The 21,300-nt window shown below is 36.7% G+C and overlaps 1 protein-coding gene across 1 annotated transcript; it reads left to right on the top strand.

Moving 5' to 3' along the window:
- The first annotated feature begins 6,633 nt into the window (after positions 1-6,633).
- Positions 6,634-20,368, top strand: Sox100B. The gene is made up of 3 exons (XM_014236139.3): positions 6,634-7,271; positions 16,362-16,508; positions 17,736-20,368. The coding sequence occupies exons 1-3, from the start codon at positions 7,069-7,071 to the stop codon at positions 19,705-19,707; spliced, it is 2,322 nt and encodes a 773-aa protein (XP_014091614.3). The 5' UTR covers positions 6,634-7,068; the 3' UTR covers positions 19,708-20,368.
- The last annotated feature ends 932 nt before the right edge of the window (positions 20,369-21,300 follow it).

Here is a 21,300-nt window from a genome sequence, read left to right as displayed (position 1 = left end):
TCGAACAAAATGTCATCGTATGGTTGGAAACCAAGCTAACAGGGTTGCATTCCTTAAACCTAGCCCTCAGTTGAAGTTTCTATTTTTTTTGGTAATTTTACTCAAATTTAATTTAAATACTCTAGTTAATAAGTCAACAGTAAATATGGCGCTATATAAGTGAAAATGTTTAAAATGCTAAGACCTTTGGCAGATATATCTATGGGCTACTAATGAACTCTGAACTTCTCAAGCTATGCGAACCGTGCTGGGCGAAAACGTTGTTACTTGTGAAATGGCTGTGACGGTTATGTTAGAAAACTACTATAAATCCGATGAAGAGAATGAACCTGAAGAGTAAAGTTGGAAACGTAAAATTTAACTATAGGAGTGCGAATGGAATATGTAATATATAAATATTAAGGTCACCGTTTATTTTTTGGAAATATTTCATACCTTAAAAACTATGTACATATATATCCCAATTCAAACAAATTTGATTCACTGCATTATCATTACGACATCTTCGCTCAAATTGAAAACTGGTTACAACCACATCCATTTTTCGCATTTGGAGGGTTCATTTTACTATAGAATATGCATACGTATGTATGAATATGCAAGCAGATTTGTAAATTCGTCCCTGCGGTTGGCTTCATATACATATGTACATATGTATATATATCTATATGTTAGTGAGCTTGTCTTTTAATCATAAAATGGTTTAGAATGGAATTAACAATGTCTAAGCTATATAAGACCCATCAGATATAAAGCCAGTGTTTTATGTTTCTGGTGATTAGAAAAAACTTAGAATCTACAATTTTTTAAGCAGAAGCTTGAACAACTAAAATTGTTCTCTCTTTGGTTGACTTAATATTAAGTAAAATGTTCAATGGCGAATATTTTCATGATCAAGTTTCTAGACATCTGGAAATATTTCACACGCCTCTTATCCTCTCAACTCGCGAGAGTGTGTAATAACACGCTAACTTAGCTATTTCTTTCTTGTCTGACTCAGAGAGTCGTGAAAATAAAGTGTACTTTGGTTTTGCCAATTATTTGTTTTCGTGGTTGACATTACAAGTATAAGGAGGCAAATAAGTAGATAAAACCATAATCACATACATATGTATACTTAAAAAAGTCAAAGAGGGTAGATAAGGAAACATAAATTCTGAGCCAATATATTATGACTATAATAATTTCACTTTGATTGATAACAATTTATTATTAAAAGGACAAAGAGAATCATAGGGGTGGACATTGGGGAGGAATAGCATTGAAATTAACAAACGAGCTAATTTTAGATAGTGACATTTGCATCAATATATTTTTGCATGAAATTTGTATTTTACAGTAAGTAGGTGCAAGTATACATTTTAGATTATCTTATTTGCCGTATCTACATACTTAGATACATAAATGTATTGTACATACATACACACATACATATGCATTAGATGCTTAAAGGTTAACTAAGCCATGGGAAATTGCTTATACACTTACTTCTCCTTCAACATTTTGCTTTGTAAAGACCCTGTCGGACTTTGCATGCATATGCTTTTCGACAAAATATATTTTAAATGAATATATAATCTGTGAAATATTAAATACCACCCAAAAGTGAGCAACATAGATACATTTTGTCACTGCTTATGAGATATATGTACATATGTATATGTATAAACTTATGTTAACCTAAACCGGTTATGACCGCATATACAGCTTCCTTAGATTAAGTTGAAAAGTCTGTCTCAAAATTCTGGGGTTTAGAAACAACTATTTCTGAGTGGATATTTAGAAGTAAACACGCACTCGTACATAAGAATACAGCTTTCACCAAAATAATGAAAGCGAAAATGGTCTACCCATTTACGGTGAAAGCAAAGTATAGTAAATGTACATACTTAGCTTGACATTGGTAACACGAAATTCAAACTTTAATTGCTAGTTATATAGAAACAAATTTGTAAAAGTAATCAAGAATGATTTCTGGATTATCATTATTATAATAGACATTCTTATTTACTATATTACTTTTCCATTTATCCATAACTTGCAATATTTTTACATGGGTACTAATGTATTCTTATTGAAAAATATTGCACATATGCCGTTTTCCATAATTTCCATAATTCAGCAGAGGGACAAAGGGGAAATTCAACAAAACTTTTAAGGAACAACGTTAATAACTAATAATGAACTATTATTTTGCTTTCATAATATTTCCACATAGATACACTTACATCCATATGCCTAAAATCTAAATGCAGTCACTATAGTTGTTCTATTATTTTGGCTAAAGCTGTATGTAACAGTACTAACATAATAATAAAGTAAGAGAGACAAAACAATACCCTTCATAGTAGCGACAGGTAACACTTCGGCACAGTAATCACCATTTACCCCCTCGCAGAGGATTCACGAAACAAGGTAAGTATACGTACATATTATACATATGTGTATGAGTATTTAGCATTAACAAGATGTTCATATGTACATGGCATAGCATGGCAATAGCAACCAAAGCGGCAATAATATAACTCACTCGCGTACATGTGGGTATGCTGTTGACATCGCTTCTCTCGTTGCTGCTAATTGATTTCATTTAACAAATGTCGCGAGCAATATTTACTTAACTTGTTATGATCATTTGCCCCGCTCGGTCGTGTGTTGATTCACTGGTTCGCAAATGCCTCTCATATTGGTGTGTTTGGCTGTAATATCTGTTTTATTGTTTTTGCTTTTATTATGTTGTTTTTTTGCTATTACACTTTATTATAGCCGACGTTGGTACATACCAATGCATACATACTTACGTTTCTCACGTACTACTTATTTTGCTGTCTTTTCGTTGCCTTTGTTGTTTCTATTGTCCATCCACTTAAGTAATCCGTTAGCCAATAGCAGGCGACATTAACTGCTCGAGGCGGTGTTTTGTTCGCTTGCCGTTAATTGATTTAAATGAGGCTTTTGCCGCTGCCAGCCAATCAGCAATCAGCGTAATATTTCAACTATAAAAGTTTACATAATTTGATCTAAAAATTCGATTACTTCATCGAAAGATAGTATTTCTCTTAGTAATAGCTAAACTCATCCTTAAGTAAAGAGAAAATAACCTCAACTTTGATAATTGCCCGAAAAAAAAGAAAAATTGCCATCCTATTTTTATATCGATCTAATTGTATATTTCAGTTGGTATATACTGAACAAAAAACAACAATTTATAAATTTCACAGGTGAATATGCGAAAATGGAGATTTAATATAACATCGAACAATCAAAATAATATCGGTTCACAGTAGTAGTATGGCAGAGATGTCATAATATCGAAAGACACAAGATCATCAAATCGCCCTATTTATGCTAAGTATTCATAATGCTTAATTAATTTACATATGTACATACTTACGTATAACATGAGATCTACTTGTATATGCATATCACGTGACAGCCGGTCAGTATAACCTAATCTAACGAAACCTACGTATAACATGAGGTTGAGAATGTTACAATCTTCATCGGAAGAGTATTCCAGACAGATTTTGCTCTATTGACTGGTTACCCGAAATCATGTGTTTTATATTAAAAAGTTTTAGAGTTGTATAAAAGGGCTGTCGGGCATTGACACTTATTTCTGCTGGTCAATGGAGTACCAAGAATTTTTCGAAGGGGGATTTACCGCACATTCTTAAATAGTAACGCTAAATGATTAAGTTTAGTATTTTGCTTTACAACTGAATTCGGTCACGATTTTCTCTAATTATTCTGGTTTCTGAGATTTTCGTGTTTTGGTATAATGTCTTCTTCTGAAACGAGCCATCTCTTAATCCAATTTTACCTGGGCATGTGTGTCCAACGCTCTCCAACGCTTAGTGAATCTAAGGCTATGCTAATTCTAATATAGAACTGTAACGAGATCGTTAAGTTGTGCTCTATCAAAAAATTTGTTCTTCTTTGTTTAAGATGTGGATCTATCCCCCTAGATCAAACTCGACTGTACTGCTAACTAACATGATCGTGAAGGACTTCCATAAACATATATTTGTACTATGTACAGTTATACACACATACAGTACACAATCATTTGACATTGAAAATTAGGATAGCTTCACGAAATCAGGTGAGAAGAAAGAAAAAATGGAATAAAAGTACATTGTGTAATAACAAGTAGCAAATAGAAGGGAAAAGCTATGCTTGTGTGTGTGAATGAATATGGATGGCTCTATGGAGGTATTTATTTTCCAACCGTAGGTTACATATGCTTCGCTTCGCTATGCCACTGTTTGCTTAAGAAAGCCGCCCCCAAGATACTATAACTGTGCACATATATTTCACTTATTTAACAAGTATATATGTACATATGCATCTGTATATGTATATTAGAGCTCGTTTGTGTGCGTAACAAGCGCTGCTTGAAGAACCCATAAAACACTTTGGGCTTTCAATTTTCCTTGAGTTCTTTAAGGTTGAGTGAACTGCTGTTACGGCGGTGTGTTGGTTGGTTGGTTGTGCTGCATTAATCGCCACAAGTTGCTACAAAAGCGCATACAAAAGTAAATGCTACGCATGCACACTCTTAATCCAAATTTATTTCAAGCTATTTTCATGTGCCAGAAATGTTCTTACTCTTACAGCATTTGTCTAATGCCCAGTGGCTGTGATGTTATGATGTAGCGCTGCACTCATCTTTCGTAGCCGAAGCGTCGGTCCTTTTGATGTGCGAATCTCGCATTTGGAAATATTTCGATTCTTCTATGCCTTTGATGCGAAGTGCGTTCGTCAGTAGCATATAGATGGAATAAATACTAAATACGGCAATGGGCAAAGGGAGGGGAAGTATTGCACTAACTAATGAATTCGCAATTACTTCATAAAAGAATTAATTTGAATTATAGGAATAAATGTTAGTCTTATCTAACTGGAGCGGCTTGAGCTGCACTTACTCATTGTATGCAAATATGAAGACACATCCACACAAATACATAAGCACTAAGTCGTATGCTTGTCGGCATCGAAAGGCCAATAAAATGGTCTATATTTAATGTCCGAAACGTCTGCATTTGATGCGTAAAAGTATTTACATTCCAGTGTATACGTACATATATGTATGTACATGCTGGGACTTGCACTATTGTTGGCACTACTTAGGGACTAAAACCATTAGGAGTTGGGGTAAACACGATTGTTCTGATCTTCACCGCTCGTGGGCGAAAATTGTGGTTCAAATACATATACTGAAGCGCGATTGTCGCCCGCAATTGGTAATTTTACATAGCAATTCTTGCTTGGCTCGAATGTAAAGACGCAGATTTCGGCTTCACGAAATCAACTCGTTCCGCCATTGTCATAATTTAGGTCGCTATATCTAGCATATACAATTGTATACATTTCGATATGTATTTATATGGCAACTCATACTATAAATAATGTAATGTTATCATGCCGAGATACAAATAAAAAAAAAAAAATGGTGCACACTGATCGGGTGATCTAAATTGTAATAGCTTTAAAAGTACGTTATGAAAATACTCGGTCTCGATTACGAACGTTTCGAGTTTGTAATGGAATAATTCGATTTTCTTTATAAAAAATGTAAAAACCTTTAATTTCTCTAGATCTGCGTGATAAACCTTCAAAACTAATAGCTAACATATCTGCAACAAAAACAGGCGCTTAGTTTTTTTTATCATAAATTAGATTTTAAAGATTTTATTATATTCAAATTCGTTGACTAAAAAAACCTATAATTTGAAAAAAAAGTTAACTAATTGTGTTTTTCTTGTCAACGAAATTAGCAGATGATAATATTCGAGTTTATCATTCTGTTTCAGAGTAAAAAATCGCACAATCTATAAAATTGAATACAGATGCGTTAAAATATTATCTATAAATTAAGTACAAATAAAACCGATTTGGGGGCCGCCAATAAATGGGAGCGGATGTACGGCCAAGAAGACGCATTTACACACAGACATAAATTCTGGGAAACGGTAGAGGCGGGAAAGGTGGCGCTTTTTAGATGTTTCGTATGAACCACTTGATGGATCCATATATAGGTAATATGTACACACACCTATGTAAATACGTCTATCCTTGCTAGTGCCAAGTCGCAAGTGTTACTCTTCAAAGCAATACGCTTACCCGCTTACACTTCCGTAAGAAATATGTATATACAAGTATAGCAATGTGCCATTATCTAAGTACGAATATTTACTTTACTTATGTGTGTACGTATATTTGCATGTCAACTTTAAATGAGATATAGCCGTACACACATACATATGCACTTCTATGGTGTGTCCAATAAGTGCCGAAGGGTTAGTGCTTCCACTAGTACACACGCATGCAATTCAACTTATGGACTTTTATAACTTAAGAGGGGACTAATTCGACATAGAGTATAAGTACACACGCACACAGGCACACAGGCGCGAGCTAACTCAACGCAATTAGAGAAAAAACCTGGCTCCATTTAAACACGACTTGTCGGCATTCACCTACACACAGTATATATACATATGCATGTGTAACTGTATGAGGTCGTATAATTGACGCGAAACGTTAGGTCGGCAAATGCTCGTTAAAGCGATCTTGTGTGTGCACGAGTACGCATAGGAAGGCGGGCAGTACGCGATTCGTTATCTGAACGATTGCCGGTGTTGGCGTGCTCTTGTTGGGAGCTCTATGTCGCGTTGTTGTTTATGGCTGAAGTTGTTTGTTTGCTGTGCTTGAGATATCTGCGTTTGTGTTGGTGTTGGTTAAGTCAGAGGGATTTCTCCTCGAAGATCCGCGGTCGCTGGCGACAGTTTTCGTCGGTGGTTCGAACTATGCGCGCAACATTGTGATCGCTTACGGATATTGACGATCACTTGCTCTTCGCATGTTGTTGGTGGAGAGTGTGTGCGTGTGTGTGCAGTTTAACTAAATTCAAAGTTTATAAAAGAAGGTGCCAAGAGAACGCCCTAAGAGCATACAAAATTATCAGGAAAAAAAAAGGATTATATGAAACAATTAAATTATTCTGAGAAATAATTATTTAATTAATAAAGAGTTACGATTTTGTGTTTTGTGGTGTTTGTCATAATGGATACGGACATTAGTTCTCCTGAGTCGAAACAATCTCGCTCTAAACCGGTGGAAACACTTGTTTTGGCAAACTATGCCGCTAAGGCGGAGCAGAAGCGTGGTGGTGTTGGCAATGGCCGCAAAGAGGATGAGCATATTACGACAGCCGTTATGAAGGTCTTGGAAGGATACGATTGGAATTTGGTACAGGCCACCGCCAAGTGAGTGCTAATTACATCTCCAAGTAATAAACAGGCCCCTCTGATACAACGTTATTGTTTAAAATTGCTAAAAGTGCGAAAACTGTGCAGGGTAGAACATCAAAAGCATCAGATAGTAAATTCGAATGATAGAGATAATCTTCGCACAAACGCACACATCCACATAGCCTTAAAAAGAACTCTAAAATAACTTAAAGTCTGCTTAGCTTCCGTTCAAAAAACAAAAAACAATGTATCGCAAAAGACAATGCCACTGAGAAGTACTCTTGAATTCATTTTTTTATAATGAAGTTGATCACACTAAATATCCAAATAACGCACTATCTACTTTAAAACCAAATCTCTACTTCTTTTCGTGTCTCAGAGCGACTACAGCCCTTCAAATGCTTTCGTATGTGTGTCTCCCTGCGGGGACGATCGAAATCGCCCAACATTCTTACCAATAAATTTTAAGTTTTCAAAACTCTTGCGCGGATAAGAGTCTTTTAACTATCAAAACCAAGTTTCGAATAAATATGAATAAGCTAACGGTGCTTATTTGTTTTATGGTCTTTTTTGTATGGTACCTTTTTCTACCCTGAACACGGTCACGAAATTTGTTATACCCAGAAGTAAACGTGGGACTCCCTATAAAGTATGAATACATATACAAGTATATATAAATGATCAGCGTGACGAGCTGAGTCGATTTAGCTATGTCCACATGTCCGTCTGTCTGCATATTGAGATATCGATTTGAAGTTTTTTTGCGCACGCCCTTTGCGCCCCAAGAAGCTGCTCATTTGCCGAGATCGGTGCTCTATAGGATATAGCTGCCTTACAAACAGATCGATCAAAATCAAGTCCTTGTATGGAAAACTTTTTCATTTGACAAGATATCTGCACGAAATTTAGTATGGATTATTGTCCAAGGAGCCGCAACAGTCTCCGCTCATATTGTTCAGATCGGCCCACCAAACTGATCGATTAACATAGAGATAACAAATAATTTCCATAACCTTAATTCGACTTGAAGGTTTTTTATACACTGTGGCTAGAAATAACTAGTAAAACGAGTTCCGTTCGATGCAAAATGTCTGCCGGTAACGTTTTTAGATTTGGTTAAAGAACTTTAGTTAAGCACCAAACTGTTATTATTGGTTTGCACATAATTGCGCTCGGATATAGAAACTGGCAAGTATGTGTTAATATTCGTGTGGAGGACTAATTTTTGCAAAACAAATATTTTAAAATAAAATGACACTGTTCCCTACTGTTTGCACAACTTATCATATCAAAATCGCACTTATGCCAACCAATGTGTTTATGTTTGTGTAATGAGATTGGAAAGCTTTATCTAAGCTACTGGGTGCACACCATCGCCGAAAACATGCTATCGACTAATGAGTCATTTATTGTTTATGTCTTTATGCGAACACTTTAAATTGTGACACTTTGCTGTGTGAAATAAGTGTGCTATTAATGGCAATATGCTACGATAAGGATGTTCTATATATTGTATATCTACATATACCATCTGATCAAATTTGATCGGGATCGATCAAAAATTGTCTCCTAGATTGGTAAAACATTGGATTCACCTCTACGAAAGCATGTGTTGCAAACGTGTTTTGTCCTCTACCCACCTCTGTATGAAAAAGTTAGAGAAACAGTGCTTAAAAATTGTCATGTGAGCTTTAGAGAGATAGCAGAGGATCTCAACCTCTCTAATAGATTGACTTAACCAGTCCAGTGAGAAAACCGCGGACCGGTAAGGATATAGAATGTGGGTCCCTGAAACAACAACTTATTTATATTATATTTTGTTTATTTTTAGAAAAAATTTGTTTCATTTTACCATATGCATATTTATACTTGTACTCTTGCAGCATGTTGTTGTATAGTTTTGTTCACGGTTGTTTGTGTCATCTAAAACTAATCGAGATAAATATAGGGTTATACTTGTATACCATATATGTATATAAATGATCAGGATGGCGAGATGAGTTTCAATCCGGATGTCTGTCTGTCTTTATGTCTGTGCAAGCTGTCATCAGTGTCGTCAGTCGGTCAGTGTGTGAGTTATATATTTATAAAATTGCTTGTAGTAATCAAGTAACCTGAGTAATGTCCAAATTAGTGCAATCCCTTTCTTTTGCGCCAAACATTGCATAGATGACGATTTCCGACTTTCTACCTGACTTTAAACCGTACAGGTTGGTCAAAATGTGTGATATTTTAATGAAATTATTATTATTATTATTGTTTATTAGGAATAATATTTAAAGAAATTAAATGAACAAGTTTCCTTGAAAATCATGTGGTTTCCCATTGAATATGAATGTTGTTGGTCTAGACCTTGGTCCAAACCTCATATAATGAATTCTGATTTCCATATTAACTCAATATATTAAATTTAGCCTCTTCAGTTGAGGTTAAAGTACATACATAGTTTTTATTAAAGGATGATTGTAATATAAATTAAATAAGTTAATAAGATACCAAGTGTTATTGTAACGAACTTTTATTTTTAATTGATGTTGATCGAATTCTGCAAGAGCATAACTGTAAATTATGACATTACATGAAGTTTTTGTTATGACTGATGCTGATCTGCAAAATTATTGCAAAAGGGTCCGGGAGAATTGTTTCTGATCTCTCCCCCTCTCTGGACTCAACACGTTTTGGTTAGTGATTTGGGTATGATGTGTGTCATGGCTAGACTTATACTAGAAGAAAATAATCTTTTGCAAAAACGACGTCTTGACAACGTAGTTGAGGACTCTACATTCCCCAAAACGTGGGTTTTGAATATGACGTCGAAACTATCCAGCAATGTAGCGAATGGCGCGCTAGATCTAATTTTTTTTATAATATTTCGTTATATTTATACTATTTAAAATCTGTCTGTTATTAAATGACAATAACTAAATTTGGTGACAAAAATAATGATGTTGAAGTACAATGAAAACGGGAAAAATGGTTAACTTCGGTTGCACCAAGGTTATAATAACCTTCTCAAATCCAAAAGTTTCCTTACAAGAACTTCGGTCGTTCAGTTTGTATGGCAGTTATATGCTAAAGTGATCCGATCTGAGCAATTTCTTCATAGGTTGCACCATTGCCTTAGGCAATAATCCATGCCAAATATCTTGAAGATCTCGTCAAATAGAAAGCTTTCCATATTTTAATCCGATCGTTCCGTTTGTATGACAGCTATATGTCATAGTGGTCCGACAAATGTGCAGATTTTTGCTGAGAAAATCACTGGTGTAAAATTTCAGATCGGCATAGATATTTACATATATAACGGACGGACGTACAGACAGAACATATATATATATACTTTATAGCGTCTCTGACGTTTCCTTTTGGGTGTTATAAACATCGTGGCGAACTTAGTATACCCTGTTCAGAGTATAAATATTTTACAGAAATGAAGGTGAGATCAGTTAAACCGAAAGGGGAGATCATTGGATGATATTTTTGTAGTCTCGTACATTGTTGCAAGTACGTTATCATGGTTCTCCAATCGAGAAATGTAACAACTACTAAATTCTTCTATAGTTTCTTTTGCAGTGAGCATTTTCTAGTCTCGATGGAGGACGTCATTTCTAACATAAAATGGTGCACTCACTATAGTGCAAAGAACTTTATTTTGAATGGTTTGAATAACTTTAAAATTTGAATCAGCTGAGGTGCCCTAGATTTGAATTCTATGCGAGCAGAAAGGTCTGAGTAATGCCTTATATGAGTAACTTGTTTTTTAGACCTGAGCTAAGTCCTCTTAATTTTCACGTGGTCTCCCTCAATTGTAAGATAAGTTTGTATAGCAGCTATATGCTTAAGTAGTCCAGTATCGGTGGGAGAAATGAATATGTGCAAATTACTATCAATATTCCAAAATTTGAGGGATTAGTTCATGGATATGCCGACGGTTAGCTGGAGATCTCTTTTTAGCGGTTTTGATTACAGAATTGTAGCAAGGCATTAGCCATTGGGCTTGGATGATCATGGGGTTCAAATGTACATTTATATAAATGTTTACGGATGTTCGTAATTAGTGTAAAGTCACTAAATTTTCTGCTGATTTTTTTTTTTGTATTACAAGTGTTGGTTGATTCGTTCTCCACAGGACATGGTTCGATATAAAAATCTCCTCTTTTACACATTTTCGTACATTAAAGTTATTCTAAGATAGAGGCAAGGTAAATGTCTTGAATTGCTTGTAAAATACGTACATACTTAGCGCCGATTGGGTACTTCCAACATTTCATTTATTAAAAGTGTACACGACTGTTGTCATTTCGAAAACTCAAATTGTTATAATAACGCGGAATACTAGTATTTTTACCAATCAAAGCTTCCTAGATTTTTCAGAGAATATACTATTAATATGTATTATTATAAATATGGACTTTTCAGTTAGTTCATAATTTTTCTACAGTACATTGTTTATATGTTTCAAAAAATTTGAGTATAAAAACATAAACATATGATTTAAACTGTGCTTTGGAGTATATATATATATATTATCCCATAGCGTCTAGATGGAACATAGGGCGTCTTTTCCGTTTCGGTAATCGAGATAATCCAAAAGTTTAAGATGATTGGGACATTCGTCTTTTGTATCCGAGCCTACCTCCGGTAATTTATTATAAAAAAAATAATGTTAGAGAACATAATGTGGACAAAGTTTAAGATAACTGGCTACAGTGGAGCTGGCACTAGTACTGTGATAAGTAAAATTAGAGGTTATATTATAAATTAGATTCTAAATCCCCTAATACGCTAAATAATCGTTATGTCTTGTCTCCTAAGTATTAGAATCTTCAAATATTTCCTTCATCTACACATGTAAATAAATAGCGTCTCATGTGCATATATTCAACGTGACCACAAATATTTATATTGCTTGAAAAAATTCAAAAGAAAATACGAAAATCCAATTTTTCCAAAGCAATCAAAAATTCAGGCGAATGGCAGCGGAAATTTGTTTTAGCTACTTTACCTTGCAACAAAATAACGTGAAGCAGCGGCCGCATCTCTGCTGCTCTCATGGCTTATCAATTCGCTGCAGGTTTTTTCATGCGAATGATTGTATGTTGAACCGTTTTTGTTTTTTACTTTCTGCTGGTGAATGAAAAATTGTTTGTTTGCCAAGATCGTCATCGCTTATCTTTCACCAAAGCGCCCTGCAGCAGCGAAATGCATAGTGCGCTGCGCATTCAAAAAATTACAGTGCAAACAAGTGTCAACCGCCAAATGTCAACAAGGGAAAACAAAAAGAAACCACCAACAAACAGCTTCCGACCTTCCTGAATTGAAGGCGAAAAGTACTCTAAACAGAAACTGAAGCCGAAGCCAAAACCTAACAACTAACTCGCACACTAGTGTAAACAAACAAACTAACAATAACGACAGCGACGGCAACAGTAACACACAAATTGTGTGTGCATATTTTGGGCCGAGCGTGCAGCCGCGACTGGCCAACTCGGATTCAGTGCGTGGGAACTGTCACATAGCGGCTGATGCGGGTGACCAAGCGGACAGGTATTTGTTTGGCCGTTGTGGCAATGAAGTCGCACTTCCATAAACGTCGCTGCAACGAGCTTAAGACACATACATACGTACACATGTGCAAGCGACGCGCCTCCTTCGAGGGAACAAGTACTGCACCGCTGCGCCCGTGTGCGTGAGTGTAATTTTATTATCTGTTCAATAAATATTTACTTTTTCGCTTGCATAGTTTTGTTGTTGGTCTCGGTTTTCTGTTGTACATTGCTGTAACAAATGGGCTGCATGGTGCACATTTAACCGAAAATTAATTTGTTTGCCGGGGTTAAATACCCATAGACATGTGTGTGCATATCGTACATATGTATGTGTGTGTGTGAGTTTGTGTGAGGGTACTTAAACAACAGCCACATCAAAAGGTGCTAATTGCGCTTATTTCGTTCAAATGTAAATTTATTTACGAATTTGTTATAAGTAGTATTTGCATTGTATTCATTTCATTTTTCATTTTTAACTCTCCTATATTTGTACGAGTATGTATATATTGTAAGTTTATATATACATATGTACATACATATATATATATGTATAATGATTTTAGATTGGCTGAGTCACTTTGGTTGCACACATTTCAAAAAAATTTGTATTCATTGCCTTCATTCCAAGTTTTCTTTCGTTTGCAAGTCCATTTAAACTCTCGCATATGCTGCTGATTGTATAATAACTTTCCCTAATGGTTGTTTGTCACTTCTAAAACTAATTGAGATGCGGTGGGGGTTTGTGCATCAAATAATCTGGATATAAAGATGAGACTATGGACTTCCTGTCCACCGTTCATGGGAAAAACATATATCTAAAACTCATTCAACAAGTGAGTAAACTATACTGAAGGAGGTGATAGCAAAAATATACAGAATGAGTATACAGCACATATTTCGCTTTCTAAGTAAGTGGAAAAATGTCCGATATCAAAAGATAAACTGACTTCAAATCACAGCGCAATCGACTAAATTTTGCCTAATTTCGTATTAATTCACAAGCAACATTCTCTTAGACACATGCCAATATATTCGACTTCCGAAAATATTTGAATTCTAATGATCCACTCACATAACATTCGGTTTTCCAAAAAGTGAATGCGAATGCGCACTCATTCTTACGCTAGTCAGCTTGATATTCAGTGGGGTTTGCTCTGCCTCTTAAGTAATGTAATGTTAGTATTTGCAGTAATTAGGATGCAAAAGATCATGATATATGATGATAAATGAATGACGTATCTAGTAGGTGAGCATTTCTATTAGTGTAAAATAGTTGAAAATTCCACCTATGCAAGTCTTTGTGATTACACAAGTTTCAAGTTCTTTTATTTTCGTTAAGTATGCGTAAATAATGACGATATGACAATATCCCGGCGAAATCGAGCCACCAAATAATGCGCCTGCGCAATTACATTTTGAATCTCTTATTAAAAGATAAAAATTTACATAGTTGCTGCAAGTCACTTTCAAATTGGCAAACCAGCATTCTCACATACTTTCATTTACGCCCAAATGGGATTAAATTATTACAAAACTGGGAGATAAGAAATAAAACGCAACTATAGAGTTTTTGCGTTCTTCCGCCGCTGGCCAGATTTTGGATCATTTTGTGCATTTCCTAACTAACAGACGCATCGACAATCTTCCTGCTGTCCTCTTCAATTCAAATCACCCCACTGCATATGTTTCGTTCACTGGTATCTCGCATGCTACACAGATTGCATTTGCAAAACGTCTGTGACTCTGACAGATGACACAAGTCCACTGCGGGGCAGATTTGTTGTCTCTTGTTTACACTGAGATTTGCAGGCTCACAAAAAAACACACTCGCAACGTAGTAAAAAAATGTGAGACAGTATTTTAAAGAGTCTAGTTATACAGTAATCCCTTTCTGGCAGTGTTCAATCGAAAGACTTGACAAAATATGATATGACATTTGAAATTATAAAAGGGCTGGGAAAGCTCTCTAAATAGACCACTGACATCATTTGCAGCGCGTCTAATTGAACGCATACTAGGCTCTATACCTTATATCTTCCATACAAGTGATCTCCTCCTTCAATTACGCATTAAATGAACTATGTGCCCAAAAGTATGCACCTTAAATATTAATTAGAATGGAGTGTGGATCGGTATTCACTCAAAATGAACGGGTTTTTCACTGGTCTGGCATCAGTGCAGATCTCTGTTATATTTCGCCTATGCGGCTGCGTCTATGTTTGTTTACTCGTAGAATTTTTTTTTCACAGGCTGTTGCTTCCTTCCTCTTCTCCTGCTTTTATACGGCCGGGCACTTCACGGTTGACAGCGCGCTAATCACATTCAACTGATGCATTTCTCCGCCGTGGCACTTGTTGCTGCCAGCAGGTTTTGTATTTTTTGCCCTCGTCGCCAGTGTTGTTTGTATTGGTTTGGAAATATGTAGATTTGCAAAACTCATTAAATGATAGCTTCAAGTGCGCTGGCACTTCTTCTTCCTTTCATACACGAAAATTATGACAAAATGGCACTTTGCTCGTATACTTTTGCTAGCGTTGCATGCCACATCAACATCAGCGTTCAGCGTCCGGCATAAATGAAGCATCGAGTAGCAAGCACATTTGCACTTTGATAAGTCACTGCCTGGGACCAACCTCGACTATCCGATATGAATGAAGTGTGAACGCGCTAAATTAAAAAGAGTGGGTTCGCACAAAAATATTGCGTTCGAATCAGCTAAGATGCATGCTATTAATGTAGCAAAAATTGTGCAGATATTTCTATATCCCTTCCACTTCAGAAAATTAACGCCGTTTCGGTAGTTGCAAAACCATTTAAAACTTCTCTTCACTGACGCATTATCCCCACAGTGCTGCTGTTAGCTGGGACTTGCTTTAGCCACTTAAGTTAGATTTTGCTCCTCTCCACTTAGTGTGTCGTGTAATAAACAGTCGAAATATTTTGATACTGTCATGGTATTTATGGCTGCAATTTGCTTTGATATCAAGCGGACTACCTCATGTTGACTGTCCGCAATGGTTCTATTATTAGATGGGTAATGCAGTGCTTTATTTCGATATGCTATAATCAAGAAGACTCACTGCTCTCGTTCAAATTTAATAGTTTTTGGAATCTACCCTGATCTGAAAAATTTAGGTGTCTTAATGTTCGAGCTATTTATAGTTCATCGTGAATATAGATGAGGCTGAGAATATACCCTCACTATTTATGATGATGTAACTTTTAGAATTCTTCATGCCAAATCTTTTTCCAATGGAATATTAATAATAAACAGTCTGCACTGAGAATTTAATAGTGAATTGTATGCCATGAATAGCATAAAAGAGATTCTTTACAAAAATTCTTGCACCCTCATGCCCCTCTGCTTTTATAAGGAACATAAAGAAGAAAAAGCAATGCCAAGACTGATATGATTTTTTTTTTAAATACTGGAAAGCTTGCGTGCTTTATTTCCAAACCGTTTTCAAAGTCAAGTATTTGATCACTACTTTAAAATAAGTCTTACAGTGCATGCTATATTGGTATTGTATGATTTAATTTTTTTCTTTCGTTTCAGAGTCCCTTCGGACCGCAAAAAGGATCACATCAAACGACCAATGAATGCATTTATGGTCTGGGCACAGGCAGCACGACGGGTAATGTCCAAGCAGTACCCTCATTTACAAAACTCAGAGTTGAGTAAATCGCTCGGAAAATTGTGGAAGTAAGTATTTGTTAAATAAATTCTATATAGATAAAAGAAGAATGCTCTAGAGCACGAAAATTATTTTATTTGAGCAATGAACCAAATTTGTGCCATAAGTAAATTAGCTTCCTTAGAGTAAGTTATGTGTAAGTCTGATGCAAGAGCAGCTTGGAAGTGACAGTGGTAGCTAGTGTGTCCTCTGGTTTAATTTCGACCATTTATTTATGGACTAAAATAACAGAATATATGGTAAAAATACCTTTATTAATCTTTAAAGTTATAACCAATGATATTTGAACTATCTAGGGCCGCCGTAGTCGAATATTCAGATCCAACAACCCATCGAGAAAAATTTAAAATCATTAATACAATCTTTCTAATATCGATTGCCCATCAGGAGACTATAAACACCGATTTCAGCGTAAGAAAACAACATATATATGGCCTGTTATACAAACATATATAGTTATAGAAAATATGTAATATGTTGTATAGCTCACCTCAATTATTTTAATTTCATTTTATAGACACCTCTGACTGAGTTTAGAAATGAAAAATTTAATGTATAAGAAATGTGGCAAATAAATTTATGAATCAACTCAAAGATTTTATGTGTTAAGCTTACGCTAGGCAAGAGTATATTAAAACGCGAGACTTTCAAGCTTCGAATTCGCGGAATTTTGTTTGACAATAAAAGTTCTCAGCGAAGCGTAGATTACGTTTGTACTGAAAATTTCATGGTTCATCGATAGTGTTATGGTGATAAGTACAAACATTCATGCAGCCGCTTTTTACTCAATTCAGCTCAATGTATGGAAAGTCAGCTTATCAACATCAAACCAAAAAAATTACAAATTATTATATACTCTATGCTCTATGCTTGGTGTGTTCGTTATGTGCTTTTGTCTTTTGTTGAGCAGCTGGGCTTCAATTCATCGACACGCCTCATTGGAGGGCAAAACTCATACTTCACGACTCACATACGAAACTCAATTAAAATTTGTTCTTTACATTTTATTATTTTTTGTTAAACGAAAATTAGCATTGCATTTCGAAAAACGTTACGAATCTTTGCAAGATCACTAAATGACACTTATTTTCTTGCTTTCTGCTTCTTCTTTGGAAAATAATTTTATTAGAATGCCAAGTTTTTTTTGATAGTATTTTAGAATCTATCTTTAGTTTTTCTTTATTTATTTAATATAGTGAACATTTTAGATTCATTTCGACATTTTCTTTAAACAGAAACCTCAAGGAGTCCGACAAGAAACCATTCATGGAATTCGCGGAGAAGCTGCGACTTACACACAAACAGGAGCATCCCGACTACAAATATCAGCCGCGCCGCAAAAAAGCGCGCGTACTAACAGCCAGCGGGGTGCAGTGTGACGATGTGCTGTCTGTGACGACAACCACAAACTCAACCGCAAAATTGTCCTGTGAAACCGCAACCGATTGTGCATCTGGCGCTTTTCAGTCAAAGAGCTACAGTGGGACGGCCGGTACCCGAAAAGAAATGGGCGGAGGTAACGCAGGAACCGTAAATCGAATTAATGGGCGCAGCATTAAACAAACGCCACATCCGTGCCATAACAGCGGTAAAATGGATGCCTTGAGCAGCTACAGCACGAACGCTACTTTTCGCAATTCGAATATTAACAGTAATGGCGCTATAACATGCGCTGCGGATATGCTGAATAGCGAAGCTTTCATCAGCTCGCTGAACAGCGCATGTGCCGCTTCATTGCAGAGCGCTGCCAACGGCGGACTCATATCCGAATTGGCGGGCCTTGATTTCGGGCAACAGTCGCAACATTACGATTATGCGCGCCCAATGGATTCACCTTGTTCAACGGCGAGTTCATTGCAATCGACTGGCGCCAGTACTTCCGCGGACGGACAGCCGCTCACACCTCCTGCCACACCATATACATTAAGTAGCGGCAGTCTGCTAAGCGCCACTTTGAACGATAAACGTACACCCCCGCAGGTACAGTTATCACAGGCACAAAACCTATTGCGACCACTCAGGGAAGCTGCTGTGGTGGACTCGGCTGCTGCCGTTGGTTATGGTATGCTGGGGGATGGCGGCCGTGAGTACATTTCATTGGATGAAAGCCACTATAATTCTGGGCTGCTTGATTTTCCGCGTTCTACCCATGAACTGTTGACGGCTAACGAGTTAGCTTCAGCAAACTACAATGCGGCGGGCGGTTTAAGTGGAGGACGCTTTTTTAATCCAGATGCAACTGCGAGCGATAGCTATAATAATTATGCCACCGGTCAATACCTTGCCTACAATTACGTTTCAAATTCAGATGCCTGCAATTCGCCACATTCCATTGGAGTGTTGAATTACTTAGAGTCCGCATCATCTGCATCGGGAGTGGAGGGTGCAGGCAACAACAGCAGCAGCTCTAACAAATCGCCCTCGGCATGTTCAATCGGAAAATTCGCAGCGGTGCATAGCTATTTAGCGCCGGCTTCGATGAGTAATAGCGACATCGATCCAAAGGAAATTGACCAATATCTCATGGATCAAGTGGTGGTGCCTCTAACCCAGGCCGAAGCATCACAAATGCCGCAACGGGCGGTGCCCGCAGGGGCGACGGCATGCGCATCTAGCACCTCAGCCCCGTCCGCAGCTGGCGCAATGTGTACAACAATAACCAAAGCGCCGTCGGCAGCAACAACAATTCCAAGCGACAGTTCATGCATAAGGCCTATCGTTGGTAAAACGAATAGCTCCGTTGGAGATGGGGGCGAAGCCAGTAATTCTGTGAAATCCTCTGCTTCATTTCAATTGCTCCACAAATCACATTCACAGCAACAGCAAAACGATGTTTTAGAGCTGCAACCGATACAACGGATATCAACTACAACAACATCATCAACAACATCACCAGTAGCAACGAATGGCATTTCCAGTGAATATGGCGCGAACAGCACTGGCAACGCCAATGAGAGTTGCAACAACAACAATGGCGGTATGGCTGGCAGCAATATCGGGAGCTCCGGTAATTGCTTTTATGTGAGTGGCATTGATATGAATGCGTCGGCGTTGTCAATCTCCCATGATTATCATCACCAGCACTATGGTCCACATCACATAGCACAGCAGCAGCAGTCCTCGCCGCATCACCAGCGCGACCAACGCGAACAGCAGCAGTCTCACCAACAGCAACAACATATCTGGGGTAGTTATGTCAGTCCGTAATCAGCTTTATTGGGTGCACAGCCTGTCGACTAGCTTTCAACAGCTGCTCGTTTACTTTCGCTGCATTGCGCGTGTCCATCCGACTTTATTGCTTGACAGTTGGTCACATAAGTAGTCCCAGACGCTTATATAAATGTACGTTCTATTCGACAAACTGGCATGGCGAAACATTTTTCTCGTTGAGAGGAGTTGCAGTTCGATGTTACATTTTAACTCGCCTGTTTGCTTAGCTGCTCAATTTTCGGAGCGGTTAATTATTTTGGATTGCCTGGCAGCCCTGTATCTTTGTTACTTAATGTCAATGCGTGGTTAATAGAAGAATCGAATCAGAATGCGGTCTTTCAACAGTAATTAACGATCATAGAATAACTACTTTCAATACAATCACCTTGACATATTTGATATATATATATTTTTAATTTTTACATCTTTCTTTTATTTTAAGAAAATATAGCTACCTACTTCTTATTCAAACACGCCAAAGCCCTATCCTTAGAGCTCTCCCAAATAAAAACGCCTTGTGTAGGAAGTACTTAGAATAAGATTTATGAAAATTCCATTAACTATTTTGCACCTCATTCTATGAAGTTATAGTAAGTAAGCGAATGTTAGTAATTTTAAGTCAATCTAGCTGTTTCTTATTGTATTTTAATTGAATAAAGTAATGAATATAATTCACGACAAAATTGATTACAATATAACGTAATTTTAACTTACGTAATTATGCTTTCGACATGGGCTAGCGAAATTTCTTGTGTAGAAGTTGTGAAGTAACAAGCTTTCTCTGAGCGTATTTTATTGTTTTTCTAAAACGTTATTCCATATTTGCGAAATTTGTGATTTTCTCTGCATATCACAAAATACTAGTTACAAAAATTGTCGAATGAAAACTGTTAGCTCATTTACTGCCATTAAAGTATATTTGTCTGATGATTTGTTAAGTAAATAAATCCAACGAGTCAAATATTTGTGGTGAAATTTGCTAATTTGTTTAAAATACATGGAAGAAAAATTGAAAGCGGTGACAAAATTTCACTCCAATACATTTTGACATTGTTACTTGTCAATCCATTATTTTTGCAGAAAATTAAAGGTTTTATTTAGCATAGTTAGAATGATCCCATTTAGGTCATATACGCACCTTTATGATCAATAGCTTGCTGCCAATTCGAAGGAAATTTCATAATGCCATTCCCGTCTTTTTGACAAAAACTGGAACAGTCTTGTTCCATCGGATCTTTCTTCTCTTGAGATGAATTTTTCACCAGCAAAATCAGAAAAAGGAAGTAATCACTTGGTGCCAGGTCCGGACTATAAGGTGGATCCATAAAAACTTTACAACCAAACTCCCGAAGCTTCTGGCGACTCACAACCGATGTGTGTAACCTGGTGTTGTCGTGATAGAATACAGTTCCTCTCCTATTATCCAAAGCTGGCCATTTCTTAACAATTACTTCCTTCAGACGGTCCAATTGTACGATATAATATATTGTTGTGTGGTTAACAATTTCGTTCTCAATAATTTGCGTATTAATCTTGGAATAAGCAAATAATTAAACTGACCTCCATTTTGTGAGCAAATTGTAGCCATTT

The sequence above is a fragment of the Bactrocera oleae genome, chromosome 2 (genome assembly GCF_042242935.1).
Source record: "Bactrocera oleae isolate idBacOlea1 chromosome 2, idBacOlea1, whole genome shotgun sequence".
Lineage (NCBI taxonomy): Eukaryota > Metazoa > Arthropoda > Insecta > Diptera > Tephritidae > Bactrocera > Bactrocera oleae.
This window is presented reverse-complemented; position numbering and strand designations above follow the sequence as displayed.

Bases quoted from the DNA above. Each gene is read 5' to 3' on its own strand.
- Sox100B (XM_014236139.3), top strand. From the start codon at position 7,069: ATGGATACGGACATTAGTTCTCCTGAGTCGAAACAATCTCGCTCTAAA. The intron at 7,272-16,361 runs GTGAGTGCTAAT...CTTTCGTTTCAG, and splicing joins TTGGTACAGGCCACCGCCAA to AGTCCCTTCGGACCGCAAAA. The intron at 16,509-17,735 runs GTAAGTATTTGT...TTCTTTAAACAG, and splicing joins TCGCTCGGAAAATTGTGGAA to AAACCTCAAGGAGTCCGACA.